The 12,570-nt window shown below is 39.7% G+C and overlaps 1 protein-coding gene across 1 annotated transcript in view; it reads right to left on the reverse strand.

The window, feature by feature from the left end:
- Positions 1-12,570, reverse strand: part of deptor (DEP domain containing MTOR-interacting protein) — a 38,843-nt gene that overhangs the window by 13,126 nt on the left and 13,147 nt on the right. Inside the window, exon 5 of the mRNA XM_085366288.1 lies at positions 4,284-4,462. Within this exon, the coding sequence (XP_085222414.1) occupies positions 4,284-4,462 (179 nt within the window). The remainder of the gene's footprint in view (positions 1-4,283; positions 4,463-12,570) is intronic.

A 12,570-nucleotide genomic window follows, 5' to 3' on the forward strand; every position in this document is an offset into this window, starting at 1 on the left:
GTCTATGTCCCATTGTGTTTCCGGTTTTATTTTGAAGAGTCTTGTGTTCCATGTTCATTGTGTTTTGCTTCCCCTGTGGCATTCAGGTTCATTTATGCCAACTGTGTTTCCCCAGGTGTTTCCACTTTCCACATTACCCTTTTGTGTATTTAAGTCCTCTGTCTTCCTCTGTTCTTTGTTTGGTTGTCTGCTGTCTCAACGTCAAGTCACGGCTGGTCACAGAGTTTTATTTCTATTGCTTAGGTTCATGTTTCATGTTATAGTTATAATAGTAACTTAGCTGCTCCCAGTTTAGTTTTGCACCAGCCTTGTCTTGTTTTCCGTTTTTGACATCAGCACAAAATAACCGGCTCGCTTTTTGTTAAAGATTCAGTTCTGTCTCTCCCTTGTCTGCTTTCGGGTCTGCTCCACAAACACACTGGCCATTCTGGCTGTGACAAATACAACATTACTCCACACTGAAATAGCCAGACTATTAAGGTTTTAGTGAACCTAAAGTATATTTAAATAACTGATGTTTCTCAATGTCCTCCTTTTTGGAGAAAAAAAAAGAGAGCTGTAGAAATCATTATTTCCTTCTTAGTAATGGCTGCTTCTTATTGGATATATATATATATATATATATATATATATATATATATATATATATATATATATATATATATATATATATATATATATATAAATGTAAAGTTCAGATTTGTGTGTAATGCATTACTGTAATCAAATTACATTCTTCAGTAGTGCAGAGACTCATTACTGTAGTAAATCAAGCATTCACGTTACAGTTCGCACTACAAACGTTTTTCAGTTCAGCACGCGGGCAGACAGAATGTAAAACTGTAAGAATGACTTTCTGTCCAAAGATGAAGCTTACTTTATATACTTCTAATCACAAATAGCTGGAAGAAAATAAAAATCCATCCCAAACAAGAGCTTAAAGGTCTCGGAAGGTTAAAATATAAAGTAAGTTGTAAGAAGAAAGTCTAAATGCGCAGGTGTCCACTAGTGCATGTTATGTTATTACAATAATCATTACATAATGAGCCTTCTCATAGTCATTTCTCATTTATAGGTATCATGCATTTTTATGAGCAACACACATTTGGCTCGTGGCCATGTCATGCATCAATTTTGTGGTTTCTGTCAGCTCAACAAAGTCCCTTTATTGTGTTTTTTAAAAGTAAAAAGCCTGTACTGTGCTTTACACTCCTCTTCACAGACTGACGTGAAATGCTGGTTTTTCTTCTGTAATCTGATTTATCATGTAAAGCCTCACCCCTGGTGATGACAGCTGGCTCCTGGCTCATTGCCTGTTGCACAGTGATATATCAGCCCTGCTCTGTTTAATTTAAGCATTACCTGGAACTCTGTCATCTGCTTATTCTGCCTGTCTGTACCTCATTCAGAAGCACAGTGTAGGAAAACATTTTCCCCAGCGCGCCACACTAAGCACACTGACCAAACACAGGCTTTGGGCCAAACACAAAGTAGATCCATCCAGACCAACCATACATCATACAGATGAATGTGACTATGGACCACAACAGAAAAGAACAGAAATCTGGCTGGTTTACTCTCCACCCCCTTTATAATGTGTTTTTCATGGGAACTCGGGGTGTGTACGAGTAAGCTATTTATAACTTTACTGCAACACAGTGTTGTTAACAACATACACAGTCCACATATTATTTCTGTAATACTAGAGCACTTATTTTTGCAAGGGGGATGGCAGTGCCGTGTCTCTGTGACGGAGCAAATGAAGTTTTCTATCACCTTAAATAAGTGACGTAACAAGGCTGCTGTTTGTGTTTTTGTGTGTGTGTGTGCATGCGTATGTGTGGAGTAACACCACTTTCCAAGTCCCTCGAGATGCTTAGTTTTGCAGCAGTCCTTGAGAGATGGAAACTAGGAAGTGAACAAGAGAAAGAGGGGCCAGATGGACCTACTCTGTGACGACAGGCATTCAGGCTGAAGAGAAGCAGTAGCAAAAGGGAAGAGTTGGTAGGAATAACTTGATAACATATGATAAACCACCTCTCCATCACTCATGTCTTTCCTCTTTCTTTTTCATCTGTAGGTTATCATTGCCTCTCTGTTTAAATCTGTCTGGACTGCAGAACATGGCAACCATGATGTACAGCAGTGGCATTTCAAAAACGTTTTGTTCCGTTTAGCTATCTACAGTCTGGAATCCAGACATGACGACCCCCAACACTGTTGAAGACATATTTTCCTTAATGAAAATACAAAGGTCATGTGATCTCTCTGCAGCAAGCCAAATTAAATCAGACATGAACGGGAACCAGAGAAATTTCATGATGCAGTTATGACCCAGCAGAAACTCATTCAGGGTCCAAATAACCATCATTCAGCAAAATGCCAACCTGTCATGGAAGCCCTGAACAACAAACGCAGAACCAAAGCCCCTGGAAAAATACTGACATCCACAGTGTGTGAGTCAAGCATGTTCAGGAAAATATCAGCGACACCTTAGCAGGTATTAAACGCACAGTTACAACTGGACACGATATGAATGTATATGTCAGTGATTACCCTCCACACAAAATTGTGTCTGCACAAACACAAGTTTTTAAAACATCAAATTTGTTCACATGCAAAAGCACTTTTAAATCAGTTGAAAGCGACCTTTCGGAAAAACTCACCTTGTATTTCTGTTTATGCGCATGTGTTTGTTCCTCATGTCTGGGTTTTCCCCCATTTAGCTCCCACGTTCACCTCCTCGCATTTATTCCATGCCTCCCCTCTCTGTCATGTGCGTTGTCACCCATTGTCACTTCCCTGTTCCCTTGTTAAGTCAGAGTGTCTTAGTCCGCCTTTTTTCCTGTTTTATTTTGACAGTCACGTGGTCTATGTTAAGCGTGTTTAGTGTTGCTTCCCCTGTGGCGTCATGTTCGGTTGTATCAGCTGTGTTTCCCATTTGTTTCCAATTCCCCTGATCACGTCCTGTCTGTATATATTGTGTGAGTTTTCCCCCGACCTTTGTCGTCACATCTGCTTTACCCGTGGCTCTCCTGTGTCCCTCCCGTGTTTTCAGGGTTTCTCTAATGCTCAGATTTCTCTAATGTCTTTCCCCCAGTTCAGGCGTTCCTCTGTTTAGTTTGTTTTTTATGTTTCTCCCCGTTGGGTATGTCTGCCTTAATAAACGGCACGCTTCAGTTAATTCCTGTTTTCATTTTTTGTGGTCTGCATTTGGGTCCTCACAAAAAACACACGCCTCGCATGTCAACTGCATTGTTACTTCTTTTACATAAGTTCTTCAGTTATCTGTATGATGTTTTAAACATTTCTTTGCATTGGCTTATACTCATCTCATTGAGGATACTGATGAAGAGAAGAGTGATCTCCAACTGTAAACTGCAAAGTGTGCAAAGGCCAGAAACAACAATCCGCTGCTTGGAATATGGCAATAAATCTCTCCAAGAACTTTGCAAAGGTTCCATATAGCAAAGGACGCACATAGAAAGTGATCCTCAAGCTGAGTGTATTTCAGCACCATGCAAGAAACAAAAGCTTGATTTCCAGCAGGTGACAAAAGCACGAGGTTTCTATGGAAGCAACGCTGTTGCCACAGTATTATGTAGTATGTATTAAGTATTATGTGTTTTTTACCAACTAACAGTACATGAAGTGAAAGAGCTTGTGTTCTCATTAGGAAGAGGACTTTTACTGCTATGTAGGCACATATATAGTTTAATAATATACATTTAACTGGCAATCACATGGGTGAAACTGCATCTCAGACAGTGCAAATTAGCACAAAAGTAATGGAGCAATGCCCCAGTGCAAGTAATTACTTTCTATAAGTAATGTATTGAATTAGAATAAAAATATTTTAAAATACTGTAATGTAAAACATTACTTTTTGGGGGATAAATGACACCAGTGCTACTCATAAGCAGTGAAATGCATTCCCAGTCAGTGTGACACTATAATGTGGGTCAATTCAAAATGGCTAGAAGCCCAAAATGGGCAGTGATGAGTTTTAAGGAGCAAAACTAATAAAGATTTCATATTTTAGGCACCCTTTAGAGACCATATTAACCTAGTTTTTGTTGTTAGGTTTGAGGCCTACTTATGGGTATTGCCTAGAAAGAAACTGTAATTTAGGTTGGCTCTATCTAGACATATCTATGACACTAAAACGGTAAACTGGTAAACCCTTTGCTGACTACCAATTCAACGGGGAGATAAATGATTGTACTGATTAACCAAATAACTGACAGGAGGAAACAAGGCCCTTCCCTTGACTCCATCCTCACCATGCTGGATGATCCCATGTTCAAGAAGCCTCCGCCCCAGCTGTTCAGCCTCCTCCCTGGTTGGCATCTCCCCCTCCTGCAGCAGCCAATCGATGAACTCTGAGGCTACCAGCGTCCGCTCAAACGACTTGCCTTCCTCCTCTCTGGTTTGCAGTAGGTTGTTCTCTGTGTTCATTAATCTATGGAGAAAATTAGAGCGAACAGAGTAATGAAGTTGAGACCGAGGGAAAGGAGTGATAGTGGGGTGCTGCAGAGATGAAACGGCACATTTGGTGCACGTGGTGCACCTGGCACCGACAAATTTATTTAAAGTTACAGTGATTTTACATAAAAGTCTCACCTAGCTGTTGGAAAATAAAGTAAGGTTTTATGGAAGCTACGAGCCTTTGGTTGAGTGAAAAGTAAACTTTCTTCAGAGGTAGTTCCCTGTGGAGAAAACCTTATAAACCAGCAACTCTGGTCATTCCTTCACTCTCTAATCTTCACTTTCAAAATGCACAAAGCCTGTGCTGTAGCTGTCTCCAGATTAGCACATGAGCAGTGTGCATAAATTCAAGCCATTCCTTAAACCTCATATATCAAACCTACACGATTACAAAGTAAGTACACTGAGGCAAACCTTCTGGATAAGCTTCACTGATAAATGGAGGGTTGTTTTTTTGGAATCAGCTGAGTTGAATGTAAAGGCACAAGATTTAATATAGTTTCCACAAAAACACAAAAAACAAAACAAGGATTGCATTAAACAGGTGTTGTAGTCTGTTCTGAGTGGCACCCGGTGACAGACTCAAACAAAAACAGGCATGTGCACGCCTGTAAGGAGCAGAACTGTTGACTCGTTCGCTATCCCACTTTATCAAAACCACATTCACACCTGTCACTCACACGCAAGCACTCACCAGCCTATACACTTAAGCAATGCCATCAAAGAGCTGTGCAAGTTACAGGGGGCTTTCTGCCATCTGCATGTCAAAACATATGCTTAAAATGAAATACAGCCTCAAAGATGTATTTTCTACGCTGTTGGTCCTGTTCTGCTGGCACAAAACGTATTCCCACATTCAGTTTTAGTGGCTTATCAATCATTCACTGAGCGGTTAATATCACAGCCTGGACTGTGTATTACACACAGATATCATGCATGAATGAATCAGCAGTTTGGAGATTTGTATAAATAATCATAATATTCAAAGAACTTATTCAAAGAAGTAATAATTTCAACATCAGATGCATCCAAAAGCTTTGGGTGATTTGGCTCCAGACTAAGAATCAGCCACTAACTTAACATTTGATCCAAGCAGGACAGAAGAACTAGTGATGGGATAATCTTTAAAGCTATATTAATTTAACTATGGAGGAGACAGTTTCCGTAAGTCCCTACCGGATCAGCGATTCAGTGATGAGATTAAACCCGAATCTGGAGATGACAGACATATTAACGAGAGCTCCTCTGGGCTTTTTTTCCCTTTTTTTTTGTAGAGTTAGAAGAGAAGATGTCACTCCCATGTCTGTGTAGTAACTATTAACTATTTCCAAAGAAACCATCAGATTAGTTTGGCTTAACCAAAGCCAAAAAGCTGTTCAAACCTCTACAGACAAGTGTGCAACTATACTCAGCCAGGAAATTGGCAACATAACCCAAATGCAAAAAGGCACTGGTATAATATGTAAGTTAATGAGCTTTAAACATACTGACAGGTTAAGTGTGTCTCTGTTTCTTGCCTTTATTCTAAGCTAGGCTATGCACTCTATTGCTATCATTGGAGAGTGGCCTTCTCATCTAATTCTCAGAGAAGAGCAACTATGCCAATACATTTCCTGCCATGCATTTATTTATTCGCTTTTTGTATAGGCAATCCACAGTATATCATTAATCAGTATATGTAGTAAGCAAGTTTTACCTGGCACAGACAAACCTCCTACTCTTTCAACATCTCGATGGAGACAAATTAATATTTGATTGGAAAGCTTTAGCGACAAAACCATTAGTCTCCTGACAGAACAGGTTCTGTGCTAAGTAACACAAATAGAGAGACTAATGAAAGAAATGAAAGTAAATGGAAAACTAAATGAAATCCAACTCAGCTGCAGGATGTGAAAAGCCGCCTCTATAAAAAAAGCACATTCATGCTCTCACTGTGGTTCATTAAACTTTGACTGACATCCACAGAAAACCGAAACTAGTCAAGAGAAGAACTATGACGTCACTGAGTTGCTCACAGGGACATAGTGTTATCCTCAAATTTCAACCTTTGGGTTGAGTGAAATATAGAACAAGTGCAAGCCCAGTGTTGCTCAAGTCTTTAGTCATTTAAGGTCACTGGCTGGTTTAGATGCAGAATTTTGAAGGATTGGTGGCTTTACTGGAATAAACTGCTATGGCTCACATTAGCAGCAAACATCATAACATGCTGTTAAAAGAAATGGACACAATGTTCCACAAGATCTGTTTACACAATGCAATTTAATCCATTTTAACAGGTAAAGTCAACAGATCGTGTTATGCTACCTCCAAGGGACAGGCTCAGTGAAGTGAACTCTGAACTTTGAATAGTAACCACTTAAGTAATAGAAAGGACTATGACGCTTTGCATACACATATAAATGGATCATGGAAGCATTAAGTGGAACAAGAGGAGTTGCCACGACCCTGATATGAACTCAGAGTGTCTGTTCAGTCAGTTTACCTAACTCCGAGTGACAAACACTGAGACTTGGCATTTCCCTGCTTTTAAATTTAGTCTTTCATATGGGTGGGGTAGTGATGACTCTATGGCCAAAGAATAGCTTTTAAAGGATGCAACACTAATGGTTATGTAAGATGGGCATGGTGAAGTGGTTTGCACTTCTGTCTCCCACAAGAACCTAACTGGTTTGAATGTATCTTTGTGTGACGGGCATCCTGAAGTCCAAAGGCGTGCTGATTACTGGCCTTCTAAACTGGCTGTAGGTGCAAACAAGAGAGTGAGTGGTGGTCTGCACCTATGATGGGCCGATGACCTGTCCAAGGTTTAGCTCTTCTTAGGGTTTCTAAGAGAAATATAAAGAGAGAATATCTTGTTCTTGTACTTTTAGATTTAACAGCAGCATTTGACATAACTGATCACAGTATTTTGATTGGCAGGTTAAGGTCTTAAGTGAGCATCTCTGGATCATCTCTAGAACGGTTTTCTTCTTACCTCAGATTTTTATCAGTTGCTGCTGACATGTTTATGTTCTCATCTGCCACTTTGTCATGTGGTGTAAACCCAAGGTGCAGCTCTGTTTGCACTACAACCACTTAAGACACATCTTGCGTCTCATATAATTGTTATGCAGATGATATCCAGTTGTATACTTCTTTCTCTCTAACAAATGTTGCAAAAATATCTGTCATTCAAGACTGTATTGATGCTATAAATAACTGGGTGACAGCTAAGTGTCTTTCACCTACACTGGGAAGACTGGTTCTCTTTTGTGTTCCTGACAGCTTTGTTCCCATTGTGATCAACAACCTTGTGTATTTATGAATAAAATGACTGAACCTATGGTGAACATTTGATGATGTACATTTGACTAGGCTCTTCATTTTGATAAACATTAATAGCCTTGTGTGTGACTGCCTCAGTCGAATGGTGTCTAAATCAGAATTAGAAATGATTATTCATGGCTCTGTTTCCTCACAATTGGACTATTTTAGTACACTGGCCTCAGTAAGTCATCTTTGAATCACCTACAGATGGTCCAAAATGTGGCTGTGAGGGTACTTAGTAGGTCCTCTAAGTTGTCTCATTTGAAACCAGTTTGAGATTTAGGTGATCACGTTCAGAGCTTTGGATGGTCAAATGCCTGCTTACATTACCAAACTCTTTCTCCCAAATATAAGGTGCAGGTCCCTGAGGTCTTCTGACCAAAACCTGTTGGTGGTTCCTTGTTACAGACTGAAAACTAAAAGAGACTGTGCATTCGAGGTTGCAACTTCTAAACTATGAATGCTCTTCCACTGAGATCTGTGGACTCAACTTTCAAAGAGCAGCTCAAGACTTAATTTGTATAGACTTGCTTTTAACTAGTGGATATTGCTGTAGTTTATTATTAGTTTTGGGTTTTTTTTATTTCCTCTTTTTATGAAGCACTTTGTGATCCTTATCTTGAAAGGTGCTATGAATTATTTTACTTACTTTACCCACCTGCCATCTTATCATGAGTCACGCTATCACAGAATATGAATGGGATTGCAGCAGTGAGGGGTGGTTTTTGGCTGAGCTGCAGGATACCAGGTGGGGCAGATTAATTCAGGGAGCAGTGCCAGGTGGAATGATTGGCTCACCTGCTATAAGTTGCTGATCAACTTCTCTCTTTTATGTATTAGCGTGCAAGGACTGAATGGGGCGGATGCACTTTTCTCCACTGGGCATGCTCACACAAGTGGACCTTGTGGAGTTTATGCAGTTATGGCTACTTACAGCTTAATAAACTAAATGCATGCACTTCCTTTACACAGACTGTGTAGCAAACACATTATGTGAATGACACCCTGCAGTGCCAAAAAAAACCTTGTCATATCAAATAACCTTTACTTCTACAGTCCTAATCTCAGGCTCTTAAATGAAGGATTAGTTTAACACCTTTACTATGACATAAGTTCACTTTTGCAATGCTGTACTCCAATCTTTTTTTTTGCCTCCATCCTAAAAAGTTTGATTCCTTTTTTGATGAATCTTCCTCTTTTAATCACTTATTATTACGACTTCCTACTGAAACAAAACAAGATTTTCCACCACTGGAAATGTCACATCTCCTCGCAAACATAAAGCAGTGACCACACTCACAGCTATAACTTGTTATGTTAAGGAATTAAAGGTTGTGTGTCTCTGACAGGGAAAAAAACAAAATATAGGTTAAGCATGATGGATGTCTGGAATGCGGAAAAATGGTCACCAATAACGGAAAGTATATACAATTTGCAGCTGAAGTAGAAAACATGTAAAACCACCAGTACACTGAGTGAGCGCTGTGGTTCCTTGAGGCTGACCAGGCTCAGACTGAAGGGCGGCCTTGGGAATGAAAAGCAGTCTCTGCTTTTGAAACTGGTGTGTTTTATAGACTTGACAAGTCCTGTGAAATCAACAAACATCCCTGCCTGCCCTTATCTCGTTGTCTGTACGCACTGATGTGGCAAACGTTGATGAAAAAACATGAAAAAATTCCTGCATGAACGTGGGGAATGACAACAGCAGCGCACAGACAAGAGATTGTATCTTACATCTTGTAATGTACCTAGATTAAATCTCAAATGCTGGCTAAGGTGATCTGCATCAAAGCTGTGCAAATGAAATAATTTCTGTAAAATTTTCATGTTGGCACAGCGTCCTTCCACAGTTCAAAGACATGCATTAGGTTAGGGTTTCCACATTCAAAACTGCGTCTCTCTGCGTTAGCTCGACAGACCTTTATCCTGCCCAGAGTGTACCCTGTCTTTCACCCTTTGACAGCCTGAATAGGCTCCAGCCCCCTATGACACCAAACAGCTGTTGTGTGTGCACCAATGGGTAGAAAACCCACCATCCGTCACCAAAGAACATAACTCACAGGTGCTCCAGTGAGGCTACCAGAAACTACTGCAGGTGTGAATGTATGTGAGGATAGAGCAGTGTTAGGCTAATCTCAAAAAGGCTCAAATTAAGCATGTAGGTGCATTCTATATATATTTGACCTGTTGCCAAAGGCAGCTCGAGATTAAACCGCCAACCCTGAAAACAGTGGGCAGCCTGCTCTACCACCTGAGCCACTTGAATTCAGCTACTCAAAGGTAATTTATTATATCAGAGATCTACATGAGCATGATTATCCTCTGAAACTCTGGGCTCCAAAACTGTGCAGTTTGGGTGCTTCAGATGAGACACTCATCATAAAATATTTTACTGTAATTAATCAAAATTGCACATGACAGAATAAACAGTTTTTGTCAAACAACGAGTCACTAACACTGATGTTTTTGAACCTAAACATTTCAGCTACAACTCTGGATGGTACTTTGACCCTGAACAGGGGTCTCTAAGGTGGAAGAGGTTAAATTCTGTAGAAATTCGGGCATAATCAACAAGAGTGCAAATGCACACACGCACAAACAGCTACATGATAAACAACGTTTTAAAGTGTCCCCTCTGTCGCTTAGGAACTTCTGTCAAAATAACTTCTTGTGGTTTGTTTGCAGTATGTTGTTTATGTTGTTTTGACAGTTGATGGTATCACAGATCAATTAACGTGTGACAAGAACTGTTTATTTTCCAGTAGAAGAAAAAATAGACGTGAAACTGGCTGAAGGAAAAAACACAAAGCTATTTTAATGTACAGAACTGTGCAAAAGTCTTGAGCCAAACCATTTTTATATATGTTGCTGGAAAAATTAGAAATAGGTGCAGTGATTTCTAGATGTTGGCTGCCTTTTGTTCTGTTCTCTATTAAGATGATCCCACACTGCTTCAATAATGTTGAGGTCTGGGCACTGAGGAGGCCTATGGATGTCTCATGGTGTTTCATTGTCTTTTTATCTATCCAGGTATGCTTTTACTGTATTGGCATTGGTGTTTGGGATCATTGTCATGCTGAAATATGACGCTTTTGCAAATTTAGACACTTTCCAGTTTGTATTGCATGGTGGAACACAATCTGACGGCACCTTTCTGAGTTTATCATTCCATTGGTTTTGCCAAGATCTTCAACATCACCGGCTGAAATGCAACCCAAACCATGACAGAGCAAATTGTTGGAATAAAAACACTATTTTTTATCTGCCAAACTGCGTTCTCATTGGCATTTTTATAGAAATAGGAGGAAAACTGGCAGATAATAACAAAGTGCCTAAAGATACCATGTAAAATTAGCCCTTTGTTAAGTTTTCGGGTATGTGTAGACACACTGGTTCATCCCTTGAGTTAGGTGGTAGTTTTATGCTTGCATGATTCGTAGCTCAGCGTTTTGTGGTTTAACAGACAAAAACCATTACTAAGAAAATAGTCAGAGACAAGGACTGCACTGAAAATGAGTGAAAAAAATTAAAGCAGCATATAAGGGATTAAAGTGTGGCTCAAGACTTTTGTGTAGTATTCTGTTAGTAAAGCCTTCTTTTTCTTCTGTGAAATGTTGTCATGATCCTGGAGTTTTGACCGAACACTTTGGGTTTTGCACTAAATTCTTTATTACTTGATGCTCCTTTGGGCTCTTAGTTTGTTTATTCTGGACGTTTCTCTTCAGTCTGGGGTTTGGGTTTCAGTTAGTGTTTTGCTTTCTTGTCTCTTCTCTAGTCTCATGTGTATTGTGTTTAGTTTTGCTTCCTCTTGTCCCATTGGTTAGATTCTCTTCACCTGCACTTGTATTTCCTACAGTATTATGGACTTACTGTCACAACTAAAATAAATACCAAATTGAGTTAATTCTGCTCTGAGTCTGAATTCGGGTCCTCTTCTAACTCCATCCCACGACAGGTGTCTTCACTGAAAAAAAAGATTTATGCTAGAATGTCTTCCATCTTATTTTACTGTGCTAGCCTGGCAAACTATAACTGAAATGAATGAACAGATAATTCTTGTACTAAAAATGCCTCATGCATCCTCTGGCAACCACGAATGTCTATAGAAAATATTGTTCATCTAGAAATAAGGATGTTTCAACCATTTTTATATCCACTTATCAAACTTGTGGGAGCCTAACCCTGAGGCCATAAGGATGAAACATCCTGGGCACTTTAGAGATGAGTCAAGAATTTTTTTAATAAACGAATCAAAGTATTATATGGTACGATGTGGTGTATAGAAGCCTTATAATAAAACCACATTCCTGACAGCTTGATAACTTCTGCTGTGGTCGTTGGTTCTTGTGTATCTTAAGTCTCATTCATTTCAGTTGTGTAGTGTTTACAAGTGAAGTGATTACCAGGAACTAAATCATAGATTGTTATGAAAACAGGAAGCGTAGGGACAACAACCTTCCCTCAGTGGGACATGAGTGCACTTTGCACTCAAGCACAAGAGACACAGAGATTTTTTTTGTCATAAGTGCAGCAGCGAAGCAATTCAACCACTAGGATAAGTGTGTGTGTGTGTGTGTGTGTGTGTGTGTGTGTGTGTGTGTGTGTGTGTGTGTGTGTCCTGGACTGCACCGCGGTGATTACATAAACACATAGCTTTGAGGGCTGAAACGACAGATGTCTCCCCTTGGAATATTTCTTTCTCTTATGCAATAACTGTGTTTGTGTGTGCTGTCTCAGGAACACATAAGAAATAGGTCTCTGTTAATAACAGTGTGC

This window comes from Diplotaxodon limnothrissa, linkage group LG11, assembly GCF_057381915.1.
Source record: "Diplotaxodon limnothrissa isolate DT_005_m linkage group LG11, D_limnothrissa_male_GT1.1, whole genome shotgun sequence".
In the NCBI taxonomy this organism is placed as follows: domain Eukaryota; kingdom Metazoa; phylum Chordata; class Actinopteri; order Cichliformes; family Cichlidae; genus Diplotaxodon; species Diplotaxodon limnothrissa.